Source organism: Grus americana, chromosome 2 (assembly GCF_028858705.1).
Source record: "Grus americana isolate bGruAme1 chromosome 2, bGruAme1.mat, whole genome shotgun sequence".
Lineage (NCBI taxonomy): Eukaryota > Metazoa > Chordata > Aves > Gruiformes > Gruidae > Grus > Grus americana.
The window spans coordinates 31,547,644-31,573,267 of record NC_072853.1 but is presented as its reverse complement, the minus strand read 5'-3'; the positions used below and the strand labels follow the sequence as shown (position 1 = coordinate 31,573,267).

Here is a 25,624-nt window from a genome sequence, read left to right as displayed (position 1 = left end):
TACTATCTATAAGCCCCAAAACAAGAAACTGTAACAGCAACTTATCATCTGAAAAAGTGGAAACATCTCGGAAAATAAAGTGGTTCTACAAGAACAGTAAACAGCATCATCTGTTGGCTGTTACAGGTGAAAAATCGAAACTAACAGTATGTATTGGCTACTCGAGGTGGTGATGTCCTACACCCTCCTATGCCTCTATGATCTAAGAGGGACTTAATTTTTCTCCAACATCAAGCTTCTCTCTGAGAACTTCCCATGCTGCACATGCTTTTCCTTTCCAAAACAGGTTGAATCTGGCACAAACTTTCTACGAGCACTTGGATGCTCAGCAGGGATGCCTGGCTGAGTCCAGGCTCGGTGACATAAATCATCTCTGAAGTGAGACTCTGCCTGTCTATCTTATTGGACTCCCTTTCGGTCCAGTTTTGGGGGTTTGTCCTCCCACCTCTGGGATGGTTGCGTGCCCCTCTGGGATCAGTTTGTCCTCTCCTTCGGGATGGTTTGGCATCTTCTGAAATTTGTTTAATTCATTTGATACTGGCCGGTATTATATACCTGTATAAGTAATTTATCAAAAGTATATATGTTGCTTCACTAATAATGTTTGTAGTAACCTGTAATAGCATATACCTTGGTTGTTGCTATACAATTGGTTGCTACTGTTATTAACTGCTGCCATGTTAATGATTGATATTATATTATTGATTGCTGATCACCATTTGTAATAGCTTGGTATACGTATATATTCACTTTATTAATCATAGGTATACTTGCTATTGGTGATTTTTGTGGTATTTGTGCTAATCTGTAATAAGAGAAATTTAGAGGATAAAAGCCTCTGTGTCCTTGTGTATTACGGAGTCTACAAACCATGGTCACAATCTCTACCCATCCGCAAGCTGGGTAGCCCTTTAGGTCATGACATGTTCCCAGGCATGTGCTTAGTTTCCCTAAGTGTGCTCCATGATGCCATTAGGAATACAAGTGAACCTAAAGGCAGGCTTGTGACAAAATGTTTTGCTGGATGTACATGAAGCTGTAAAAATCAATAGCATCCTACCAACAGATAGGATCATAGAATCATAGAACCATAGAATGGTTTGGATTGGAAGGGACCTCAAAGATCATCTAGTTCCAACCCCCTGCTCCCCTCTACTAGACCAGGATGCCCAAAGCCCCATCCAACCTGGCCTTGAACACTTCCAGGGATGGGGCATCCACAGCTTCTCTGGGCAACCTGTTCCAGTGCCTCACCACCCTCACAGGAAAGAATTTCTTCTTAATATCTAATCTAAATCTACCCTCTTTCAGTTTAAAGCCATTACCCCTTGTCCTATCACTACATGCCCTCGTAAACAGTCCCTCCCCATCTTTCCTGTAGGCCCCTTTAGGTACTGGAAAGCTGCTACAAGATCTCCCCAGAGCCTTCTCTTCTCCAGGATGAACAACCCCAACTCTCTCAGCCAGGCATGTAGGAAGTTCAAGGAAGGGAAAATACACCTGCACTAATGAAATGGCTTATCATCCACTAAAGATGTTTGAGAATAGACTGCTCTCTTCATTCAGATCTTTGGTATTGCAGGGTTGGGCTGCTGAGCATGCAGCTACTCACAAGGCCAGCTGCAGCTGAAGAGGACAATGGTGATCTGAACACTCGTGCCCCAGAAGCTGGGGAAAATAGACTGTTCACCAGCGCCGCCAGCTCCTCCCTGACATGGTGTTGGTTTGTCACTGCTAAAAGTGCAGGCTCGGTGATGCAACGCATTTAGGTGATGTTGAGAAGAAAATATTTGACACCAGGTCTCCTTGCCTAGCCATGAAAAAAGCAAATTGGCGGGTACAAATTAAACTAGTATTTACCAAGTTAAAGTTTAAATATTTAAACTTCATCATACATGAATTTATACATGAATTTTAGCGTCTCCAAACCAGTTTTGTTTTGATGTGTGTGGACATTGTCTAGGTAATAAATACGTATAATGTAGATGTTTATGGATTTTGGTGGAGTAACATAACATTTTCTCATGATGCTACCAGGAGTCATTTCTGTGGCTCATGAATACATGACTTAGAGTTCCCGCATGAAATCAACGGAGTTACATATAGAACTACCTTGCCCTTCTAGGTAGTTCCCCTACTTGCAGTCACCTAATTAGCTCAAATTGCATCAGCTACAATCCGGTTTAGTACGACAAAGTACCTGCTGTGTGTCTCTTCAGGCCCACCTACGTACCTGCTGTGAATGTGTCTGCTTTAAAAAGCCAGTGAACTAAGAGCCGAAATGAAACCAAACTGAGTGCACTCTGTTGCATGAAGCTTCAGTTTACCCAAACATCTTCCCTCTAGTAGAAAGCTATTGCAAAATGTCCTCTCTACCATTAGCTCGCAAGATCTTTGCCACCATAAGACAACCCTCCCTTACATGCCCTTTTCAAAAATGAATGCATCCTGTCTTTAATGGTGTTTCAGTCTGAGTTCATTAAGTTCACGTTGTCTCCGAAGTCATTGACAGAAGACATTACAACAGGCAGGGTGGGAGTGGAATTACAGATACGGCACTGAGTTTGGACATGCTAGGGACAAATTTTCACAGACTGTAATGGAAGAGTGACACATCTGAGATACTGCCTCCACATGTCATCTTGCATATCTTGGAAGATATGAAGCAAGTGGGGGGGGAAGCCTTCAGATTAAACAAATCTTTAATGAGTATGCTCAGGAAAAGATGAATACAGCAGAAAATTTGATATGTGATACAATAACATTTCCTCTCCCAGACAACTTAGGCTGCAAGAAAGACTATTATTAATCTGCCCACAGTATTAGCTGGTCTTTGACTCTTGACTCCATAATCCAAATAATATTATTAATGTATTTGCAAATATCACTTTTTTATTTTATTTGGTGCTTACATTATCTCAACAGCTGTAGTTTGATTTGGGAGTTTTTTACTGTAACTGATGCCACCTTCAGAAAATCATTAGTGTCTTTATAAGTGAAAACTATAACTGAGTCTTTCCTGCTTTCTTATCTTCTGTTCCATCTTCTATGCAGATGGTTCCTTTTCTTGTGAAGGTTAAGTCAATATAATAGTTTTAAATATTTGTGGAAAAACTGACTGATGGGGTTTTTTCCTAGCTGTTCTGCTAAAATAAAATTATTCTTTCAATAGGTGCAAATGTGTCTTTTCCAGAGAGCACTCTCTAAAATCTTCATTCTGGATTGCAGCAGAACCTCAGGGCTCAATGTAGGTACAAACCCTTCTGGAGTAGAGCCATGTGTGCAGGTGGAGGTAACAGGTTTTAGTGTTCATTTTCCAGGTATTCACTCAGACTTCTAACCACAGAACACAAGCTAAATAAGAAATATCTGAGAGATTTCATATGGATATTCTGCTAAATGCACATGCACATGCTCAAGCAGTTGAACCATCTCACATAAACATCTCCACACAACCGCCAAGGTTATACTGAACCCTCCATAACAAGTCTGTATCTTGCATCACCTGCATACCAGTGACTGGGAAATGTTGGCTTTTGTACTGTATATTTGTTCTGTATATTGTATTTTCTTTTCCCTCTGAGTGGAAGGAAAGAAGTCTGTCGTGGCTTCCCAGTTTTCAGGAACAATATAATTACTGAACTTTCCCGTGGCATCTGTTTTCTAGGAGTGAAGATGACATCATGACACCAAGGAGGTACCAACTGAGGGTGCTTGGGCTGTGTCCCATCCAAACCCGGGGATCGGACCCCCCCTGCTGGTACTGGACACCCAGCAGTGAAGGCCACCGACAGAGAAGGTACTGAAGCATCTGCAGCACGGTGAAATGTATGTGTGTAGGTCTCCACATACATTACCCCACAGATCTAGTTCCCACTGAAGGCATCTAATCTCTCTTATTACTGTATTAATTGTCTTGAGAATTCCCCAGGTGCCCAGAGGGTGCAACTGTGCAAATGCCCAGAATGGCCTAGTGCTGCCTGTGCTGAACATCTTGGACACCCCAGTTTGGCAAATATTTTACCTTTCTGAGACCAAAAATTAGACTAAACCTCGTGAGGGACTCTGTCCAGAAGTCCTCCCAGCATACTTGCCTGGCGGCACCAGGACCAGACTGTACAGAAAACACAGTTGTGGTCACCACCCTCTTTTGAAGTTTAAAGACTGCGATGTACTTTTATGGTCTTTTCTTTACTTTTCTTGAAGTTGTGTCACTCTGAAGGGGAAGAGAAGAGGGTATACTAGTCTAAAGAAATCAGCACTCCAGTGAAGAGCACGCTTACCTGAGAGAGGGAGGGAGGCTGTGATTTCTCTCTGCTTCCCATTGTTTGCACATTTTGTGTGTAATTCTTTCATTTAAAATGCATAGCAGTTCTTGGGCCAGGAACTGGAACCAAAGACTCTCCATTTCATGTCCAGGTGTACAGCCTACCCTGCAAACTACACCCCTAAAGTCTTGCTTGCTTGCTCTCTAGTCCAATGAACCTCAAATTCTTCTTCAGTAGTTAGGAGACTCTCCAAGAATGGGGGTCTTGAGTCTCCTCAAGCAGAGAAGGAACTAAATGTGGACTCCTGTGAGCCGTGAGCGTGCTCTGCCTCCTGCCAAGGCAGGTGCTTTTGTCTCTGGCCATGTGAAAAAACGGTTTCTGCTCCAGTACCACAATAAGAACAGGACAACCACAAAAGAACCTCCCAGCCTGTACACTTCTAGCTATCAGCCGCTTTCAGCTCAAGAACTTCCCTGGACAGATGTAATTTATAATTAACAACTCTCAGTGAATTTCAACTTCAGTCTCCGCTACATCCTTTTTTGAGGTCTGGTTTTAAATTTCTTCTAGGAATAGGATTCAAAACACATTGCCACTCCTCAGCTCTGCCTACTGATTAATTTTAAGAACTTCCACTGCTGAACATTGCTCTGTTTTGAGGAGTTCCTGGTTCTCCATGTTTATCGCATGGGAAAACTAGACAATCAGCTCTCTATTCTGGATTCTCAAGGAGACATAATCAACATGACTTCACCCGAGGTGCGTTGAAGAGTGCAATGAAAACTTCAGGAAGGAGAAATAAATAACAGTAACAGGGCCTGCTGAAATGGAGGAACTGACTTGAATATAGAGTTGGGCTGGCGTTTCCTAAAATGTCAAGTATTAGGCTTAGTAGTTAGCAGGTACACAAAGGGCAGAAAGAAATACTTCTGACAGAGTCTACTAGTTATGAATTTTCCATGATATTTCAATAAAAGATAGGAGAAATTAACTGAACAGGAGTGCGCAGTAGTGGAAAACATATTTTCTGTCTCAATTGATTCGGTTGACTGAATAGCAGTGTTTTTCAGTGTCAGATACACAAATGACTGTTGATGGGAATCATTATGTCTGGGTTTGCACTTTCTTTCAGTGGAAACTGCTATTAAGATCTAAGTGCCTACAGAAGTAAAGCTTTTAACCTCCCCCTGCTATGACAGCTTATCATTATGAATTCCATTTCAACATCGTGAGCCGAACAAGGTGCACAGATGAAGTGGGATACAATTTACTTTTACACAGCTAATACATTGCTAATTACACCTGAATAAATATTGAAACAGGAATTTCTAATAACATTAACCATTACTCTCTTTTAAATGTGTTTTGCTGGAGGACTGTTCAGAACTGTAATCACAATTTCAAGTATAATGAAGCAGAAATAAAGGGACATTTTATTATTTTTAGCTTTCAGTGGTGAGGTGAAAATAATAAGTATTTTTTAGCTGTTTGCCTACAAAAGACCAATGCAAATATCCAGAATGTGGAGGTTTCTGCCGTTAATAATAAAGTAATCCTGATGAACTCACAGACCTGGAAAAGCTGTAGAAAATTGAAAATCTCTACAGAGACTTTCTACATGGCTATATAGAAAAACTATATAGATGTCACCTTGTCCATTCATCGAGAGAACTGGAAAAGAATGACCTTTCTAAAACTAGAAAAATTCCCTGTAGGTACTACCATAAGCTGGTCCCAAACTAGGACCTCTTGTCCTTTTTGCGGCTACCTGCTGCTGTTGGCCTTCTCTGGCCAGCCCCTCTCCTGCCTTCCCCAACATCACCCCCCCATGAATTCCCCAGGTCAACACATCTCCTCAGCTGGGACTCTCTTTCTGCAGCTGTTTGTCCTCAGCCAAGGTCCCCACTGCCACAAACAGCATTTGGAGCTTTTCTCTTGTCCAAAGGAGAATTTGCAACTGAGGATAGCTGGAGGAAGGAGAGTGTAACTCTCTTGCAATACCATAGAGAAAACATAGTAGAATAGAGTTTTATCATGCTGATCCACACTAGAGTAGCTTGCTCATTTTAAGTCACCCTGACCTGTACTGAAAGCGCATTGCGGGCACTCCAGGAGGCAGCTCTCCTTTTGCTACTCGTTATTAGGAAGCGGAGTAGGCTATAGGGTATAGGGACAATGCAGGCACAGCTGATAAAGTTCCTTTACATCATCACAACACATTTGGAGGTAAAATACTGGGCTTTGTGTTCTCCTTGGAAAATAAAACAGTTGCATCTCACATATCATAAAGAGCTGCTCATTTGTGTCTGGATTTGCGGTCCCAGGGCTGTTGTATCTGCATACAAATTGGTGCATGATCACCCAGAAGATTATCTGGTAGGTTTAAGAAAAGGCTTCTAAAAGGCATGTCCTAATTTATGACAGCAAAAATCTAGGGGAAATGACTACAGCCTTAAATGCAGTATAATGTGATCATTTGTACGGCTTTTATCTTATTTTAGAATTCCGATTCATGTTCTTGTGATAGATACCACAATCGTCAATATACTTACATTAAAACGGAGGGAAAGCTAATGCTGCTGACACCAGTCCTATTTCAAATTTCTTGTCAAGTCACAGAAACACAGGGCCCAAGTCCTCAAAAATTTGTGGTATAATTCTTTTGAATAATTCTCAGATATGCCCTTAGTTGTATCCAACAATAGTTACAGAGAGCAGAAGGAGGGTGGGAAGGGAATGGAAAAGGGAATCTCAGCTATAAAAAAGGGATCCTGGGCCTTCTGGTGTTTTGCTGGCTCCGGCTGCCATCTAGTGTTTTGTGAGGCCGGGAGGGGTGCGCGGCTTATTTTGAGCCTGTGTGAGTCTTCTCCGAGACTGAACCCCACCCGTGGCACAGGCAGGGCAAACAGTACAGATGCCTCTCTTCAAGGGACAGCAGAGGAGGGAGATTTAGCACGGCAAGTTGAGAAAGAGCTGCTATGAAAGTAGTTCTCAAGTATTTGAGGTAGCATCACTTCGTCTGAATTAACTGCTTTACGTGGCTGTAAGCATGGTCTCTGCTGAGCTAAGGACAGACATAACAAAACATAAACCTTGATCTTCCACTGCACAAAACCGGGTAGGCTTCTGTTCTTTCCTACTGACGTGGTACAGTAGTTGCTGTTGTATTTTGGGGTGCTTTGAAGTGTTTGTAGCTTTTTAATACAGTGGCAGTCCTCCAGTTTGCTCATTCTGGATGTTGCATGTGGCTTTGAAGCGTGGCAGGTTTTGTTTGCCCTGTTGCTGTAGCAGGCAGACAGCAGACAGTGGGCACAGAGGACACTTCAGAAGCTCCTGCTGATCTTTGGGAAGCCATGTGAAGATTGTACAAACCAAAGAGTGATGTGACAGACTACATTCACTGTCACTTTTGGTGCAGGACCAGCAGTAATCCAGAGATCGAATGGATTATGTTGTCCGGGAGATCTGGCTGACTCTGGCAGAGACTCCTGAGACGTCAAAGCACTTACAATATCCTCCTGAAGTCTGGAGGTTGTGCAAACAAAGGAAGCCATGCCAACTGCTGTAGATCCAAAAACAATATGCTGTTGGAAAGTCTGTCAGCACTTTAGCAACAGGATCCGACTTGTGAAGCAGTTACTTCACTCACAGGTAATGAATAGAGCTGAATTAGCAGCTGGCTTTGAGAAGATGGGAAGCAGCTCAGGAAAAGAGAGAGATCTCCCTTATTTAAATTGCTTCATACTAAGGTCACAGGTTGATGTTTTATATCTAGTCAGAATGTCTAGTTCACACCTAGGCATTAGACTATGCAGAATTAAACCCCTAGCTTTGGGTCACAGATATTACGAGGAATAGTCTGTATTTCACTGCGGGGGGGGGGGTAGGGATTTTCTGGAGGGCTGCTTAACAGGGCTGGACGAGAGCCTGAAGACTTTTATGACTTTGTCTTTGGCAAGATTTCATGCTGGGAAAAGCGCTGAAGGGTTGAATCTACCAGAACATCCTGCTTTGAAGGAGCAAAGCTTTGCAGGTTGTCATAGAAAACAATCACAAACTACCAACAAATGAATAAACGGAGAGGACTAGTGAACAGGGCTGATAGCCAGGACAGGAGGCTAAGGCTACCTCCCCTTTCTCATACTTATCAGTGCTAAGAATCAGTATTACTTGTTTTGTAGTACTGACTGTTTTAGTCTCGGGCTAAAAATCAGTACCCCTACTCTGAAGACCTTTGTTAAGAATAGCAGTGGGCTCTGTAGCAACTATAGTTAGTGATGATGTTGACCATTCAGTCAAATTCTATTCTATAAATTCTCAAAGTAAAGGTGAAGGGACTGGTTAAATTTGCCCATATGGTCCTTTAATTTCCAGTAGTATTTCTTGGAATTTTTCACTTGCTCCAGTTGCTGAATCTGTCTGCCTGATCTCCTCCTTCTTGCACTTGTAAGTTTTGAGTGTTTCTTCACTTAGACTTGAGATTCAAACCACAGCAGAATTTGCCAGCTGAAGTCAGCTTTTCAGTGAGCAAGTCTTATGTGAGAAAGCTTCCTGTCTACTGGACTGTTGATGTCTTCATGAGGAATATTCATGATCTTAATTTGACAGTCTATCTGTTCAATATGTGGTAACTGGTTCTCCTTTCTGATTGTCTCACTGCCCAGCAAAAAGGTATCTTGTAAATATATAACTTTATCTTAGATGGAGTGGCAGAGATTATCATTTTAAATTATATATATATATATATATAAAAATCTTTCAAAGCAACAAAACCAGGTGGTTTATTGTTTTGAACATTCAGAAACTACCTCATATATAGTCTCTCAAAAGCAATTTGATTACACAGCAATCACAACTTCTGTGTTTTACTATAAAAAACACTTATTACAAAAATTTGCCAAAATTCCAGGCTAACACAAAACCAAAAAGAAAATGTCTTTAAACTTAATAATTACATTTCGGTGTCCTTTCACATGACGAAAAGAAGTGGCCACATATTACATGAAGAGTTATCTGAGAAGATAATGCTTAGCAAAGTAGCAAACAACAGGGATTTCTGATCCCCTTGAAAGGGAGACTGAAGTTAAAAAGAAAGCAGGCTGATAAATACTGTCATTTATAGATTAAAAAAAAAAAAAATTGGACTGGTCTCCAACACAAACAGAGTGAGAGGGCCAAGAGGGAAATTCAAATTTTTCCTTGAAGAACATTATTAGAAAAGCTAACAGTGAGAATGCTGCATGCTTTTGGAGGTGATGGTCCTCCAAAACAAATCACAGGCAAGATCATCCTTAAAATTTGAGCTCTGAGGTTAGAAATGATTAATACACCATGATCTCATTGGAAGCTGTTAGAATATTCACTCTAAAAACCTGCTGCAGGTGTATACATAATCCCACTTATCTAAAGGCACAACAGTTTATGATCTATGTACATCAGAGGCCAAGAAGAGAAAGTGTTCAACTCAGAGAAAGTTTGAAGCCCACAAATCCAGCTTGTTGGGACCCAGCATTAGACTCTGATGAATGTTAAGAAAGGAAGCACATCTAAAACTGCTGCTGCTAAAGCATATTTATTTTGAGTGTGCTCTCCCATCTCAAGTATTTTTTAGACCTTTCCATTTCACAAATAAATCAGTTTAAAAAAGTTATGCAGAATTTGTTATACAAAAGCCACAGAAATGGTAGACATACTTCTCAAGAAATGATGATCTCATATCATTTACAGCAATAAAGTTACAGTGAAATACTCAAAAAGTTTCTATCCTTGGCAATGGTAATTTAAAAAGTAAAATTAATTTAAGTCTGGCTTTTTGAGAGGATTTTATTAAATAGCAGGCTGATCTCATTGACATTGATCATTTGGCATTTGATACAACTTCAAATTAAGTATTTCTGCAAAATCTGCAAAAATCAACTGATATAAAAGAGTGAAATTTATAATAAGAGATCTGTTGAAACTTCAAGACAGAGAATACCATCTTCCAAAACAAAAATAGTGGGACAGCAGTACAAAAAGTCAGGTTTTCCAAAGCATTGCTGTGTCTTGACTGGACCACCAATAAGACAACTTTCTTTAGGAAACATTAGACACCGAAAACTCAGTCTAAAAACTGATCTAAGTTAACTCTTTTTTTTAAAGTGCATTAATTGTTTGAACAGTACACTGATACTGTTAACAATCTTAAATACAAAAATTAAAAAAACTAGTATATTTTTTGAAGTTTAAAACAAATGATACCAAGAACAAAATTACTTATATTTCTTAGATTTATAAACCCTTCAGGTTTAGTTACATACCTTCTTTTGTGCCTCTATAACACAATGGAAACCTGATCCACATTGGTTGCTGCTTTCATAAGTTATAGAAAATTATGTAAAAAAAAATCTGAACTATGGGCTTATTTTTTTGCCAGCTGAGTTACTGAAAATTATCCTGGATTTTAATGATTCCTTAGACTTTGAAACACACTCATGCATGGAGAAATCCAAGCAAAATTAACAGGAATTATAACTGCCAAGACTTACTTAGAGTAAGTCTATTTGGTGATAGAAGGTGTGCTCAGAACTTATTCCTGGGAGATACACATATTTTCTGGCACAATAACTTATTATTTTTGCAACTGTAATGAATTTGGAAACGTACTGGCCACATAAGAGGCTAAAGAAGAGATTGTGTTTATCTACCATGAGAAAGGTAGAATGATGACTACAAAACCAATGACAGCTAAGTAATGACTTTAAATTAGAGCCAAAATTACAAGCAACTAAAAAAAGCTTGGAAATGTGTGAACTACTGCTACAAAAACTGTAACAATGTAAGGAAATGGATACATGATGACACTGAAGAAAACAATAGACCAGACAGAGAAAGACTGGATAACCAGTAATGCCTTATCTTTTTGGGTTCAGGATCAGATGCGATGATGTGGTGTTAAGACAGTAAATTTTGTTTTGTCACTTATGGAACTAGTAATTTTTATTTATCTCTACATCCAAGAGTCTCTTGCTATGCTTTCCAGTGTAGTATAAAACTTGAAAATATTAGTTGTATACATTTGCTTGTTTTTATAGATCTTTATGTCATTTTGAAGTTAAATAAAATACCTAACAGTAAAAGCTTACTTACAACGTTTGCCCAATCTCAAAACACTACTTAGCAGTCATACCAGTACTGAAAGACTAACATCTATTTATCTATCTTTTTATCAGGTTCAAGGTGTAGAACAACCACCACATGGGAGTATGAGACAACATTACATAATTTCATAGGTGTAGTTTTGGTATTCAGTTAGTTGCATCATCCCTTTTCAGAGGAATTATTTGAAGTGCTTTGGCTATTCTCTCTCCTATAGCTTGACTACTTGCTGCAATTATTCTTCGAGACATCAAATCAAATGGTCCACCTAGAAATCAAAGCAAACAAAGTAACTAGCTTGCATCTGGAGAAAACTACAAGTTGGCAAGAAAATGAGCATTGAAAAACATGAAGTGTAAATGATACATTACTATTTAGGACCAAGTTTTGCCTCTGGATAAAAATGCATTTAACACAACAGGTATCTCATGTGAGCTACATTTAAATTCTCTTCAGTGTATGTTTACTGTCTGTCTTCACTCTTCCAGGTGCTCAGCCAAGGGAGTAAAGGTTGTCTTGTAGCTTAAGAACACACAATTGACTCTCTCTTCATCTATTAAGTGGATGGGAACTCTGTTCAGTAGTGGTAACTCGGAAAGAGGACTGAAAAACCTCTTTGCCTTCTCACTTCAGCTATGTTTTACTCCCAATTAGCTATTTAAAAGGATGAAAGAGTATCATGCATGCCCGTGTATTTACCGGATACATCTAGCAGTACTCCGCCTGCTTCAGTAACAATGATTCCAGCCCCTGCCATATCCCAGCAGTGAATCCCCATTTCATAATAGGCATCAGCTCCACCCGTTGCCACAAGGCACATGTTCACAGCTGCTGTACCAACGGCTCTAATCCTAGAAGAGACATAGTTGGTTTTTTTAATTGAGAACAGTTTGCAAGAGAGTCACAATGTCTGTCTACACTGCAGAGAGAACACAGAAGCAGCATACACAAAGTGAACTGAGCTAGAGAAAATGTGATGGAACGCTGTAGCGAAACAAATAAAAAATTGGGAATGAAGTGTTGCTTAAGTATCTTGAAGAGCTCTCCAAATATAGCAAATTTCCAGAAATTACATTTATGAATTCTGGTAATTTTGTTTTAGAGTGAAAACACAAGTTAAACAACTTCTTAACCTAAAATATATTATGGAAGATGAAACAGTAACAGATATTCTACTTTGCTTTTTGAATACAAAAATTCACGTGGAGTGTACACTGTCCTCAGCGTTGAAAAAACAGTTACTTCAGTTTCTCTGTTGATGCTCAGTAAGCATCTCAGACTTGCAAAAAAACCCTAAGAGCAGTAATCACAAAAAACAAATTCCACAGCATAAACTTGGTCTGAATAACTTCATCAAAACTCTTGTTTTACAAATTCCAGTTTCTTTTGGAAATGTTGATGCATTTAGTAAGTGTGACTTGTACAAATAATTGCAGTTATGTCAACTATCAGTAAAACATACATTAAATTGTAACTGATAGCAGCTATGTTACTGTAAGAAACAACTCCAATTTCAATTTATTGTTTACAAAGAAAATATCAAAGTTGAACTGACAACATACCTAAAACGTATTCCCCACCTACAATTTAGCATGTATTGTTTAATGACATCAGAAGACTTTTTGAAAGTAGAAAAAAAACCTACGTTAAGTGTTAAAACAAGAATCCTGAGAATCTCAGCATAAAACTACAACCCCTTTTAGATCAGAAACATGAGTAGCATTGAATAACAAAAAAACTAACTACTGAAACCACCTTTAGATGTAAAATTGTTTGTGGAAATGCTGGCTTTGGCTCATCTGGAGGAGAGGAAGCAGGGAATGTAACCAAAGTAAGAGCAGTTTATGGACAATTTCAACTATTTGGACAGATTAAAAAAAAAATTGTACAGTGTTGAAAGCAGAAAGGGAGATCTACTTTTATCTTCTGATATATATAAAAAACCCCAATGATTTTCATCACTACAGGGAAAGGAAACTAAGAAATGTAATATAGCTTCTGTCTATCCAATTTTACTCCTTTTGTGTTTCTGGGGAAAAAAAAGGCATGAAATTGTATTTAATTTTTTTAACTAGTAAATACAATACTTTCTAGTCCTACAAAACCAAATATGCTTTGCTTCTCAATACTGATTGTCAGGGTTGTCTTATGTATGTCCCAGCTTGAAAAAGTCAAACACACTTAGAGTTTCTCTGCAGAAGTTACAAGACAAAAGTATTTAAATCATACGTCACATTTAAGATGTCAAATGTAATGCAACCAATTCTTCCTAAAAATGATTGTATTTACTTATTACAATATTAACACTATCAGTAAATATAAAAAATAGGAAGTATCTTACCCGTGAATAGGAATACTGAGAAGTCTTTCCATGTTAGATAGAATTATTTTTATAGTGTCTGGATCACGATTTGATCCCAATTCTGTTACTAAAAGGGATTTTGTAATGTCTGGAAAAGAAAAAAACCTCACTTTTCCAACAGTACAACTTATAATATAACAGTAATTATTCATTGCATCCTTACAAGATTGAATAAAAGGCATTTTAATATAAATATTACATATATTGAATGTATAAAAATCTGTTCTTACACAGAAAATGTCAGGAAAAAATAAAACACAGCAAACAATGCACGATCTAGTTCAATTGCGCATATACATCAATCAATGCCGTTAGTAAATAAAATTCTATTGCTATAAAAATCAGAACAGTCCTCAGATCTTTAAAGGTCTCACTTTAAGTGTGAATTTTACTTTACATAGGGTAGTAAGTATACAAGAGTGATACTGATTTAAACCACTAGTTCACACTTGGAAGAAGTTGAATTGTTTGGTAGATTTGTAACAGACTCACAGATGGATTACAGACATACAAAGAACTAAAAACAAACAAAAAACTACAACACACACACACAAGGAATAAAATCTTCAATCGCTGAGTCTTGATTTTGCAAAGATCACAAGCATGTTGTATGCATCAAAGAGAACATAAAAGCTGTTTCTCAAAACTGAACAACTCATGGCCAAAAAAAAGCCTGTCTCTGCAAACCAAAACTATGAGCTAAGAAACAGTAATATATCCAGGTCTAAAACTGTTGATGCCTCATTTGCAAAATAAATGTAATTACTAGAAATAAGCTACTCAGTTCACCTTACCTTCTTGGCCTGATACTTGAAGTTTCTGACCATTGCAAAATGCACCTTTTCCTTTTCTGGCAGTATACATCTTGTCTTCCACACAACTGTAAACAATTCCAAACTCTATCTGCAAGAAAAAGTAAAGATTCCTTGAGGTTTTCCCCTTTCCTCCTATTTACTATGAAAGTACAGATCTTAGTTATAACTAGCAACAAGGAATTAATTTGGTTTTGATTGATTAGGTATTAAGTAATAAAAAATATACCTTTTTGTTTACAACAAAGCCAATTGAAACTGCCACAAATGGAAACCTACAAAACAAAACATTTCACTAATTTATAGTGAGATACTATGCTTCTTTCATTACCACACTTACTCTTAATAAAAACAATGTTCAGTTAAATGTAATGTGTATTTCAAAAAGAAACTTGGACTATATAGGAAATATTAGTTTTCTGGAACTTGCAAAATTTACTATGAAAATAGACCCAACAAGACGAATTACCATTTAAAATACAAACTTCTCCACCCACTGAAACTAAGCCTGTTGCAGCTTAGGGACTGTCATTTTCTAGCCAAAGAATACAAGCAAGCCTCTATGCTACTAACCTTTCTCAGAAGGAACATGCTGGCCAAAATGGTCTCATCAAAAAAAGCAAGTCACTTCTCTCCCACCACGTCCACTTTCTCCACCAAAGCAACAAGACAGACAGATATTGAAGTGAGAAGCAAAAATGCAGGGGGAAGAGTGAAGGCAGTGGGAGCATATAGGACATGGTGGGCTTGCATCTCAGTCTAAGTTTTTAGCAATCAACCAATTAATATTTTTATTACTATTATTTTTTACTCTTCAAGATTTGCAGTTCCAAAACATTTGCTTTACTATCTGCAAAATATTCACTTTTAAGTCCGTAAATCCAGCAAAATGAGTTCTGTTCTTATAGCTTTTTGAAGATGTTATTCAGCAGGATTCAGCAGCTGTGGCGCACATATCAACAGTCATTTCAAAACTGGAATCAAGTACACTCAGAAAAGCTCATCAGGGCCAAAATCTATCATGTTTCAAAGACAGAAGGAATAGGCAGTCAGCATTAGACTGAAAGCCCCCTCCTCATCCTGGTGCAAAATACCGCTAGACAATCACTGGTGATATTTTGCTTGCTTTCATGGTAGTGGCTCCTAGATCTCAATGAATTTGAAGTTTCTTAGAAATCAGCACTTGGAGCTGTTATTGTTTCTCACCAAAGCCTCTCTGAAGATGCTGCAACTCCTAATTCTGAGTCCTGTTACCCATCTAGCTTTGGCACCCATGTCAAAGGCTGCTGACCCCTGCTATATAGTACAGGCCTCTCATGGAACAACTGCTGTTGGTTACAGAGTGAGACTATTATAATACTTACAGAAATGCTAAAGTGATGACAAAAACTGCCCAATAGCTCTCAATAAATGCAAATAGTAATTTGCAACTATTAACAAGTTCATATTATCTCTTTTAAAGATGTTTAAAAGTGGAAAAACCTTACTCTCATGGAACTGGAGAAAGAAAAAATGTAATCAGCTGAAGTTGCTAACACAAAAAAATTAAAGGTGGACCTGTGTACGAAGTTGGTAGTTCCATCAATAGGGTCTATAATCCATGTGGGGTTATCTGTCAAAATGCTGCCCTCTCCAGCTGCAACAGATTCTTCTCCGATGAAGCTAGAGTAGCAAACATTTAAAAGACACAAAGAAATTGTTTAAAATGTCTGAATTACAACACTGTCCTTGAAATTAAAATTCTTGAAGTGAGATGCACGCGTTTGTACCACCAGTGATCATATGTAAAAAGCTGAGAAATACACAATTTATATGGAAAAATCTGACCAAGCTTCCATCATTACTTATGATGTCACAGATAAGCACAACACGTGGGGAAAAGAACTTTAGATTTTAATATCCGTTACTGGAATTTGGCATTTGGAACACTGAAGTATTCATCATTTATTTTCAGTAACAGCATCATCAAATTATGGTCAGAATACTTGTAGCTATTTATACCTTTCAGTTTATTTGTGCTATAAACCACTATTTTTGAGCTTGTGTTTTAACTGAACAAAGTCTTTGTGGTCAGAGGCATCTGGTTAGACCACTGCAGTAACTGTTAAATTTGTAGTCTGATTTCAATCCAAATATGACAGAAAATTGTTAGTCTCAAAACTGTTTAGTTTTACAAGCATTACAAAATGGTAACATGGTAAAGGGATGAAATCCAAACCAGAGCTCTTCCTGAAGAAGACAGTAGAGTGCATGCTCCACCATAATACTAAACCCAAGGGATACACAAGGCACAGTGCCACAGGAACGCAAATTTCACAATTTTTGCTGCTCGTGAAAGTATTTGTTTTGAGTTGCAAAATTACTGGAATGAGTCTAAGTGGGTAGAATTCTCTTCCATGCCTTTTGCATGTTGTTAAATTTATCACATATTACTCAACCTATGAAAAGTATGCATCAAACACATGCTTTCCTCCACAAACATGTAAAATGAGAACTGCTGTGAGTAAACAAATAAGGTCCCTTTAATATTGATTAGGAGTTTTATGATTAACCATGGAAGTGAAGATGATTGCTCAGAAAGAAACAGCATGTTTCCAAAAACCAGTGGATCTTCACAAAGAGGAGAGAGACTGAACAGTGATTTAGGTGGATGAGTAATTCATTAGAAAGAAATTCAACACCAGTATGACTAATGTGGTATCAATTATCTAATACAAAAAGAAGCTAAAATATTCTAAAATGTTTATCAATGTCAGAGAAACTGTTATTTCAAGGTCATTCCACAAGTCTGTATGCTTACACTAATTCAGTTAGGTTACTGACATTTTGCATCACATCAGTTGTTCCAATTCTATGCATATTTATTACATTTCACATAGGCTACAATAAGAAAATCTCCAAGAAAACACAAGAAAACTTAGAAAAGTCACTTTAAAGAAACTGTATTAAAACTTGAGCCACTATGTCAAAATGGGAAAGAAAGCCCCATGTAAATAAAAGTAAGTAAAATACATAGAATTCATCCTTCAAGAATAAATTTATTGGGGGGGGGAGGGAGTGGAAGGGCAGAGGGAGGGAAAAAAAAAAAGGGAAGAGCAATTAAAACCCCAGTATTTTATATGACAGACTTTCAGTTATGCAGAATCAGAACTTCCTGTCTTTTAAGGACATCTGATGTTCTTAAACTGTAGGAGATTTGCTAAAGGCACACTCAGTACCACGGGACTCATCCAGCACAGAGAGCGAAGGCATGCTAGTTTCAACAGCAGACAAGAAATTTGGGTTCTGGGTATCTTGGGGCCACCTTTGTTTCTCCAACATAAATAACAAAGAAATTATTTACAGCTGGCTCAACTGGAAGTGACTTTCAGCATAAACCTTGAGCAAGGCTAAACTCATGTCAGTAGACCCTGGAGACACCTTACTTTGCTACTACAGCCCTGGGCAAAACTTCAACCCACTACTACTCTAAAATACATAGTACATTGAGGGTAAGGGAGAATTCTGTAACTTTCCAGCATGCCAATCGTAACGAAATTTTACCAAGCAAAATCATAAACTTTCCATTTTCTTCTTCCAGTCACCTCTCCCCTTCTTCTATCAAAAGTGTATTGATAAGAAGCCGTACCTGTGAGAAGGATACTTTTCTTTTATCAAAGAAATAATGAAGTTTTCTACTTTTTGATCAGTTTCTGTCACTAGATCTACTGGTGAACTTTTAGTCATAATAGATATTTCTTCTTTGAGTGCTCCACGGATTATCTGTTAACAAAAGAAAAAAAAAAAAAGAAAAAAATCTTTCTCCATTAACAGTATGGAAAATACTAGTTTTCCCAAAAATTTGAGCATCATTTTTACTGTAATTTTCGATACCGCATATATGAAACACAAACACAAGCAGTGACAAAACTTGGATTTAACTGCAGGAGCTGGGGCTTACCCCTGCATCTGTCTCCAGTCCTATTCAGCACAAACTTTTACATGACCTTAAATCTAAGTACTACAAAAAGATCCGCTGGTACACAAAACTGAGCTCTATTTTGTTACAAGTTTTAGACTTATACATTTAAATACCAGAGTTGAATGAAATGCTTAAGACTGAGCTTAAGTCAGTTATTTTTAGCCAGACCATGCATTTATGATCTTAAAACTATCAGAGTGAGCTTAGGCAAGAATCCATGCCTCACAGCCCACAGAATTATTTTACTACAACTTAGAAAGATTTTCTGAGGGAAGACTTTAATGAGGTTGTTGCAGGGACAATGTTCTGCAGACTCTGCAGCTCCAGGGGACAGAATTAGCACATGTGCCATCTTGTCTGGCTGCAATAGCATTCAAATATACCAAGCAGAACTACCAAGAACTGAACATTTGGTAACCACCCTTATGCTGAGGCTTTGCCAAGATGTGCAGTCTTTCTTGGTCTAAGCCATCTTAGACCACAAATGGGCAAAGTACCACCACTGCAAGGGATGCTTCTTATTTATAGAAGTACAGCAGTCTTCATGAAGAGAACAAACCACTGTGTAAAGTTGATTGAGGTGTTTGCAAGAAAGACTGTCAACAGCTTTCAGGTAATACAGTAAACAGGTACGGTTTAAGGGGAACATCAGAGATACTCTGTTTACCACAATTCAGAATTTTAAATTTTTTTTAAATCAAATTTTAGGAACAGAAGACACTCCTTTGTCTTTAATTGGACTCTGCAAAGAAAAGTGTAAAGTTGTTTTCTTAAATAACCAAGCTGTAAACATGAAAGACACTCCCACCTTGAACATCACTTAACAAGTCTGCTAATTTATGTTTTTGACAAAATACTCCTCAGAAGAATATCAAACATCAAACTACTTCAAAAGCTATATGCATACTAGACACAATAAATAATGTTATTATTTATAAATAGTTTATACTTACCTCCCCAGCTTTCCTTGCTAAAGCAACTGCATAATCCATACATTCTTGCCAAGGATCTGCCATCTTTTCTTAGATATACAGTCTACCAAAAGGATAGATTAACACAAAAATGATTATGGCTTTTTTTTGCCTTTTTTTTTTTTTTAAACAAATTCTAATTTAATACTCCCCCTGTTCTGGACTGCACTTTTTTTTTTTCTGGCTAGAATATAGAAGTTTGTCGTATCCTTTACTCCGAAAAAAATCCCAAACTTAAAAAGTATTAAAAGTTTATTCTAAGTTACCAGATTTTTTCCCCCCATTTTGTGATTATCAGAAAGGCATAACATAAAAACATTAACAAGTACAGAGCCTCAGTCTTGAAAATTACATGTATATACAAGATTCCAGATTTAGACAGTGACCTCAATGTACATAAAGGCTCTGAAAAGCAATAGTGTGGTTACACACAAGCATATTCTCAAATATAGCGTACAGCTCAGGGCCTTTTTGCTTAAAATACTAGAATCTTCACTGTAATTTACTGCAGAACACTGCTGACATACAGTTTAGTCTATTTTTAAGTATGGTTTAAATACTTTGAATATGTTAAATTAGAAGATTAGAATCTTAAACCCCAAATCTACCCTTTCTGTATTTTAGCCCTCCATGCTTTGTTCTAGGGGTTTATTCCAAATACAAATATGAAATGGTTTTGATCCTACATAAGAAAGTTACATGATTCCACAGTCATTTAAAAGTGTCTTCTATATTCTTAATATAATGAAGGAATACAAGATACATTATCTTCCATGCATCTCTACTTTCATGAGCAATGTGAAATACAAATCAGTATATTGTACATTATTTCTGATATACCCACAACAGACCACAATTTCATTCAATGACAAAATGGCATTCTGAATTTTGGAAGTCTGTTTCATTTTTGAGCCCTAGCCCTTTCACAAGCCTTCTAGGTATTTCCTACTTAAGTGATTTAGTCTTTAAGCGATGATCTGGGTAGCAGTTTCATAACACTTGCAGATTCACAAAGATTAGATAAATGATCAGAGGAAAAAAAAACCAACCAACCAACAACTCAGCACTGAAACAGTATAAAAAAACCCTGTGCAATTAACACAATACACAAGTCTCCAGTCGAATTACCCTCATCTAATGGTCCTTGCCTCTTTCAGCCTTGGTCCTAAACTGGTAGAGATGGCCAGAAAAGCTGGGTAAAATGCAAGGGATATGATGCTTCAATCACATTGATAACGTTCTTTACTTATCATAGCCTTTAAAGTATAGGTTCTGTTATATAAACACAGAAATAATTTGTCAGGACACAGAGCTGGGTACAACAGCACTAGATAAAGTTACTCTGTGATGCATAAAGGACTAGTAGTACTAGTAGAACCTTAAAGTACACTGACATCCAGTACAACGGCACAGACTCATGTAGCAGAGGGAAAAACATCCCTTACATTTAAAACCTCACCAAAACAGTAACTCCAGAACACGTATTCTAGTTAAATACCAGCGCCTACATTGACTGGAAGAAGTGTATTTTTTTTCCCCAGCTTAGTTTTGTCCCCTCAGGACGCCCCGTGACGAGTGTGTCCCACAAACTCAGGGCGTGCATTCAAAGTAGAGGTTTGGATCCCGGGCCGAAGGGCGGCCCACACTACCCGGCCAGGGTGAGAGCACCTCCAGCCCCGCCGGCCGGCTGCGTGACCCTGCCACCGCTCGGGCCCGAGCGATGGCAGGGCCACAGAGCCCCCCGAGGCAACAACGCATCCCCTTCACGGCATCCCGAAATGGCGACCGAAGAAGGAGGAAGAGGCTCACCGCTGCCGCGCTCCACCGCTGTCACCTCCACGGCGGCTCCCGCTCTCGCCGAGGCGCGCAGGCGCGCCACTGCGCAGGCGCCAGGGGCGAAGCCGTTCATCCCGCCTCCTCCTCCCGGTGCTCTGTGGCTGCCGCTGCGCCTGCGCAGGGTGTGGGGGGAAGGGGCGTGGATGCCCGCCGCGGGGGGCTAGGTGACGGTATCTGCTCTGTCGGATTACAGTTAAAATGTTGAAATTAGCCTTTAATGCCGATTTATTTTTAATAATTGGATGAGGCAGTATGAAGATACCGTAAACGCTCTCCTGTGGAGCACGCGATTGGCGTTTACCTGGGCTTTTAGCTGCTGAAGGCGCCAGGGTTGAAAACGAGACTGCGTTATTCAACGTGTGGAAAAAAGCATGGAGGCCCATGAAAAAGAACATGAACGTATGTGTAACAGTCCCCCCGAAGTAAAACAGCATTTAATCAATTCAGGTTACAGTGCTTAAAAGCAGTAAAACGAGAAAGTTTTTTACAGATGTGGTTCTTCTCTGTGAAGTCTTTATTTTTTCCTGAAAAACTCGGCACCCAAAAGAGCTTCCTTTGCCCCCTTGCCAGCCCCTCCTGCTGACACTACTGCTAATTACAATAATACCAAATCACTAACTAGAGATAACGGATATTTTTAAAATAAACAGTAAATACATTTCCTAGAAAACTCCCTAGCTTTTGAACAAAAATGTTTGAAATCAATTTGCAGTTCAAATGATACATTTTCAAGATTACTATAATTACTATAATTATTATATTAAATTACACTGAGGAAAAAAGTTTTCTTTCCCAGACTGATGCCAATGTTGTCATTTTTCTGTGGTCTTTTGACCCTATTGTCTTCCATTAAGTAAAGGTAAAACGCTGAGATGGTGTCTTGTGTTCACAAATCGCAACTGATGTCATTTACTGTCATATGTAAAATGATGATCTACTGTAAGGAGGACAAGGGTCGTAGTTTGCTTTGTGATTTAAAATGATCATAAAATGCCTGCATCACCAAAAGAAGCAGTTTTACCTCGTTTCCCCAGTGCCAGTCTAACCCATGACTAGGCACTTGTTCAAGGCCCAATGGGGTCAGTTTTGTCCTTTCCACCTCAGTGACGACACTGTTTCCATTCCCATCGGTTCTGTGGTGTGGTACAAGGCGCTGTGCCTTTTCATGTTTCCTCCTTCCCACTCCATAAAAAGGAATAGTCATATAGCCTGTTTTTTAAAGTATTCACAGTCATGAAAGAACTGCAGAGATGATAAGGTGTGTTTTTACTAATTATTTTGCAAGTCATTCTTTACAAGGTTATACTAAAAGCATACAGCCAATTGAAAGGCGCTTCGGCTCTGATTCAGTTTTTGTTGAGGCAAGCTGCCAAACATGTCTCAGTACAAGCTACATTGGACTGCGCCAGTGTTATGGAAAATGGCTTCTTTAACATCATTACTAGTAGAATTAACATTACAGCAGGTGTTTTACAGGCTCTGTAAGAGGATTTCAAATTCTGCATTGAGCCTAAAATGAGCAGAAGTAAAACAAACAGAAATGCCTGAAATTCTCTCAAGTGTAAGAATTTCCCTAATCCAAACCACAATTTCCGTTCCAGCTGAAAGAAAATTTTGTATTGCATGTAAGAGGCTACTGTGAGGACAACTGAGCTGCAAGGAGGTCTGTTTTTACGTGACCCCTGATAAGCAAGATGAAGAGAGGTGATCTATTGATAAAAGTCTTCAAATCAGACTGATGACACTCCAGGATACATGCTTTTCTAAAACAGATACACAAGGAAACTGATGAAAATAAAAGTATGAGAGATTACTGCCTGCTTTCTTAGTGTGATGTATTATTTCTTGTTTGCTACAGCATTGCCCAGCTGATCTAACAGGTCACATATCCGAGTAAAATTGAGCTCTTGATGTCAATATAACCCTTTCCAAACTGTGTTACGTATATCGCAAATATATGCCAGGCAATTTTGTAGCAGTATGTGAACTAGAACAAGGACAGGATCTGTTTGCAAAACCTTGACCTTGTGCATTCTCTAAAATTACTGTACACATATAACAACCAAAGAGCTTGATATTCATCTATTTTAATAGTTCAGCTGCAAGTACTGTTTATTATAAAATCATGAAGTATTTCTTTTGACAAATTCCTCTTCTCAGTTAAATAACTTTGCATACATTTTCTTTGCATCTACTAGAAGTGAGTTTAACATTTTGTTTATTGACTTTAAAGTGAAACAGTTCAACAACTTCTAAACACGAACCTGTAAAATTAACAATGGTTTCAAATATCAAATGTCTTCTCCCAAGTGTGAGGTGGTGTTTTTTTTCCAAATCCAGTTGTTTAACTTTCCCTATGAAAATGTGGTAAGGTAATAAACTTTAGAAAAACAAAAAATTGTATATTCTAAGTAAAGATATGTTAGTGTCTAAACAGCTAAAATATGAGCAATTCTAGCCTAGGCAAGATACTGAAGCTCTGGGAAAGTTTCTGCTTTTGTTCCTAGAGTTGATGGTTAGGATGGAGTTTTCACCTCTCCAATTATTTGTCAGACTAGCTTAATTTGGTTTTGCTTCTCAGTTCCTGAAAACTAACTGGAATGAGCTTCTACATACAATCCCGGACACATTCCTGGAATAAGATGAAAGTGAATGTGAAAACTTTTTGGAGTCTTATCAACTGTGACTTGCCATATTTGTACTGACATTTACAAGCTGCTAGCCCTTAGCAATAACTGGTGATTGATGAAAGCAACCTTCCTGGTAAAACTTTCAAGATCTCCCCAAAGATTTACTTCCTGCATCCCACGCCTATCTTCTCCCTATCCACAACAAATATTTTAATTATTTTGCCTGCTATTATTTTAAGGCAGAAAACTCAGGGGCAGAAGGAAGGGGGTAAGTAGAGAGAGAGGATTTTCTCCAGAAAAAAAAAAAATGATGCTGTTCTGCAGCAGCGTTTTCCACTTGCTTCAGTAACAACAGCAAGGGGAGCGAGTTCAGTTTGGGGCTCTTCCCAACTCACTTGTCCCACAACGATGACTGGCCTCTTACTGTGTACCACAGCAGCCTAAGATGCAAAGAAAAGCGAACAGAGAAATGCAGAGGAAAGGAAGGAAAAGAAATAGCAAGGGAAAAGGGAACTGTTCCTCTTGCACTGGAAAGGGAGATGACAAACAGCTGGAGAGATAGTTGGGGGAAGTGGAGAAGTGCACATATACTTCCCGCTGCCAGGAAACAAAGACTTCCACAATATTCAGCTGCTGAAGACCCTTTCCTTCATGGAAACCAGAAGCACCCTCCTTTTTGTGACATCCACACCACATCAGTAAAATAATTTATCAATACCTAAGATATGTTAAAACTACAGCAAAGAGTACTGTAAAGCAAAATAAGAACAATTAACAGTGACACAATTCCTGAGATGTTTTTGTTTTTTATGCAAGTCTGATCAATACATAATAATCCTACAGATATTCCTAAATTGTTATAAAGGTATACTACTTAGCACTACCAAAGCCATGATACTTTACAGCCACTGGAACAAGCCCACATTACTGTTCTGCCAATGGAGAAAGATGCCTGGCAGAATCCTCTTACATTGTGATTTTTTTTTTTTTTGTTGTTGCAGCTGTGTCTAGAACAGGTATGTCATGCATGGCTACCTGTTTGTTTTCAAACCGATACAAACGAACCAGAACCTAGCATTATAGCGAGTGGACAGTGGTTCCCTTTAGGCAAGCACATACTAGAGAAAAACCTGCACAGTTTTTCTCAGTGAACACAGTAACTGCGTGAGCCAAAACACCAAATCCAGATTTGTGCCCCTGGAATGAATCATATGGACATTTTTGAACAACGTAGACATTCAGTCTCCCTGCGGCCATTACACCTCTGGCCTTTACTGCGTACATTCAGCCACCGTGCATGTACAAGCTGGAACATCCTTGTGAACATGAGAACAGCACACGAAGATAGTTGCCTGAAAGGAAACGCCCCATGTCTGAGACAGAGAGCTCTTTTCAAATCTGTTGACAGATGAGTCACACTAACCTAGCAGCAAGTCAGGCTGTGGGAGACAGATTTCTCCCCCTCTGTCTGAATACTGTGCCCTAATCACAAGCCATGAGGTCATTTCAGTAGCAACGGATCACACCTTACGTGCTGCAGCTGAAAATCTTGATAGCCTATTTAGTATCCAATGAATAGGTTTGCCTCAGTCATTCACTCACACTGCACAGCTCCACGGAGGTAGAAAGACGCTACAAATTTGCAAA

At 38.6% G+C, this 25,624-nt stretch overlaps 1 protein-coding gene across 3 annotated transcripts; it reads right to left on the bottom strand.

Moving 5' to 3' along the window:
- Positions 1–9,824: 9,824 nt before the first annotated feature.
- On the bottom strand, positions 9,825–21,443 carry IMPA1 (inositol monophosphatase 1). 3 transcript variants are annotated; one of them, XM_054818698.1, is made up of 9 exons: positions 21,337–21,443; positions 19,494–19,575; positions 18,208–18,341; positions 16,137–16,241; positions 14,809–14,854; positions 14,562–14,670; positions 13,747–13,855; positions 12,105–12,256; positions 9,825–11,673 (listed from the first exon to the last, which is right to left on the bottom strand). In XM_054818698.1, exons 2-9 carry the CDS (start codon positions 19,554–19,556, stop codon positions 11,555–11,557), a joined length of 837 nt encoding a protein of 278 aa, XP_054674673.1. In that variant the 5' UTR covers positions 19,557–19,575; positions 21,337–21,443; the 3' UTR covers positions 9,825–11,554. The 3 variants fall into 3 exon arrangements, with proteins under 3 accessions (XP_054674673.1, XP_054674675.1, XP_054674674.1); XM_054818700.1 differs by having other exon boundaries at positions 21,321–21,419; XM_054818699.1 differs by having other exon boundaries at positions 20,957–21,365.
- Positions 21,444–25,624: the final 4,181 nt, after the last annotated feature.

Coding starts and splice junctions, on each gene's coding strand:
- IMPA1 (XM_054818698.1), bottom strand. CDS start 19,556: ATGGCAGATCCTTGGCAAGAATGTATGGATTATGCAGTTGCTTTAGCA. Junction 18,342..19,493: donor TAGCAAGGAAAGCTGGGGAG/GTAAGTATAAAC, acceptor TTTTGTTAACAG/ATAATCCGTGGAGCACTCAA. Junction 14,671..14,808: donor GCTTTGTTGTAAACAAAAAG/GTATATTTTTTA, acceptor TTTTTCTTGCAG/ATAGAGTTTGGAATTGTTTA.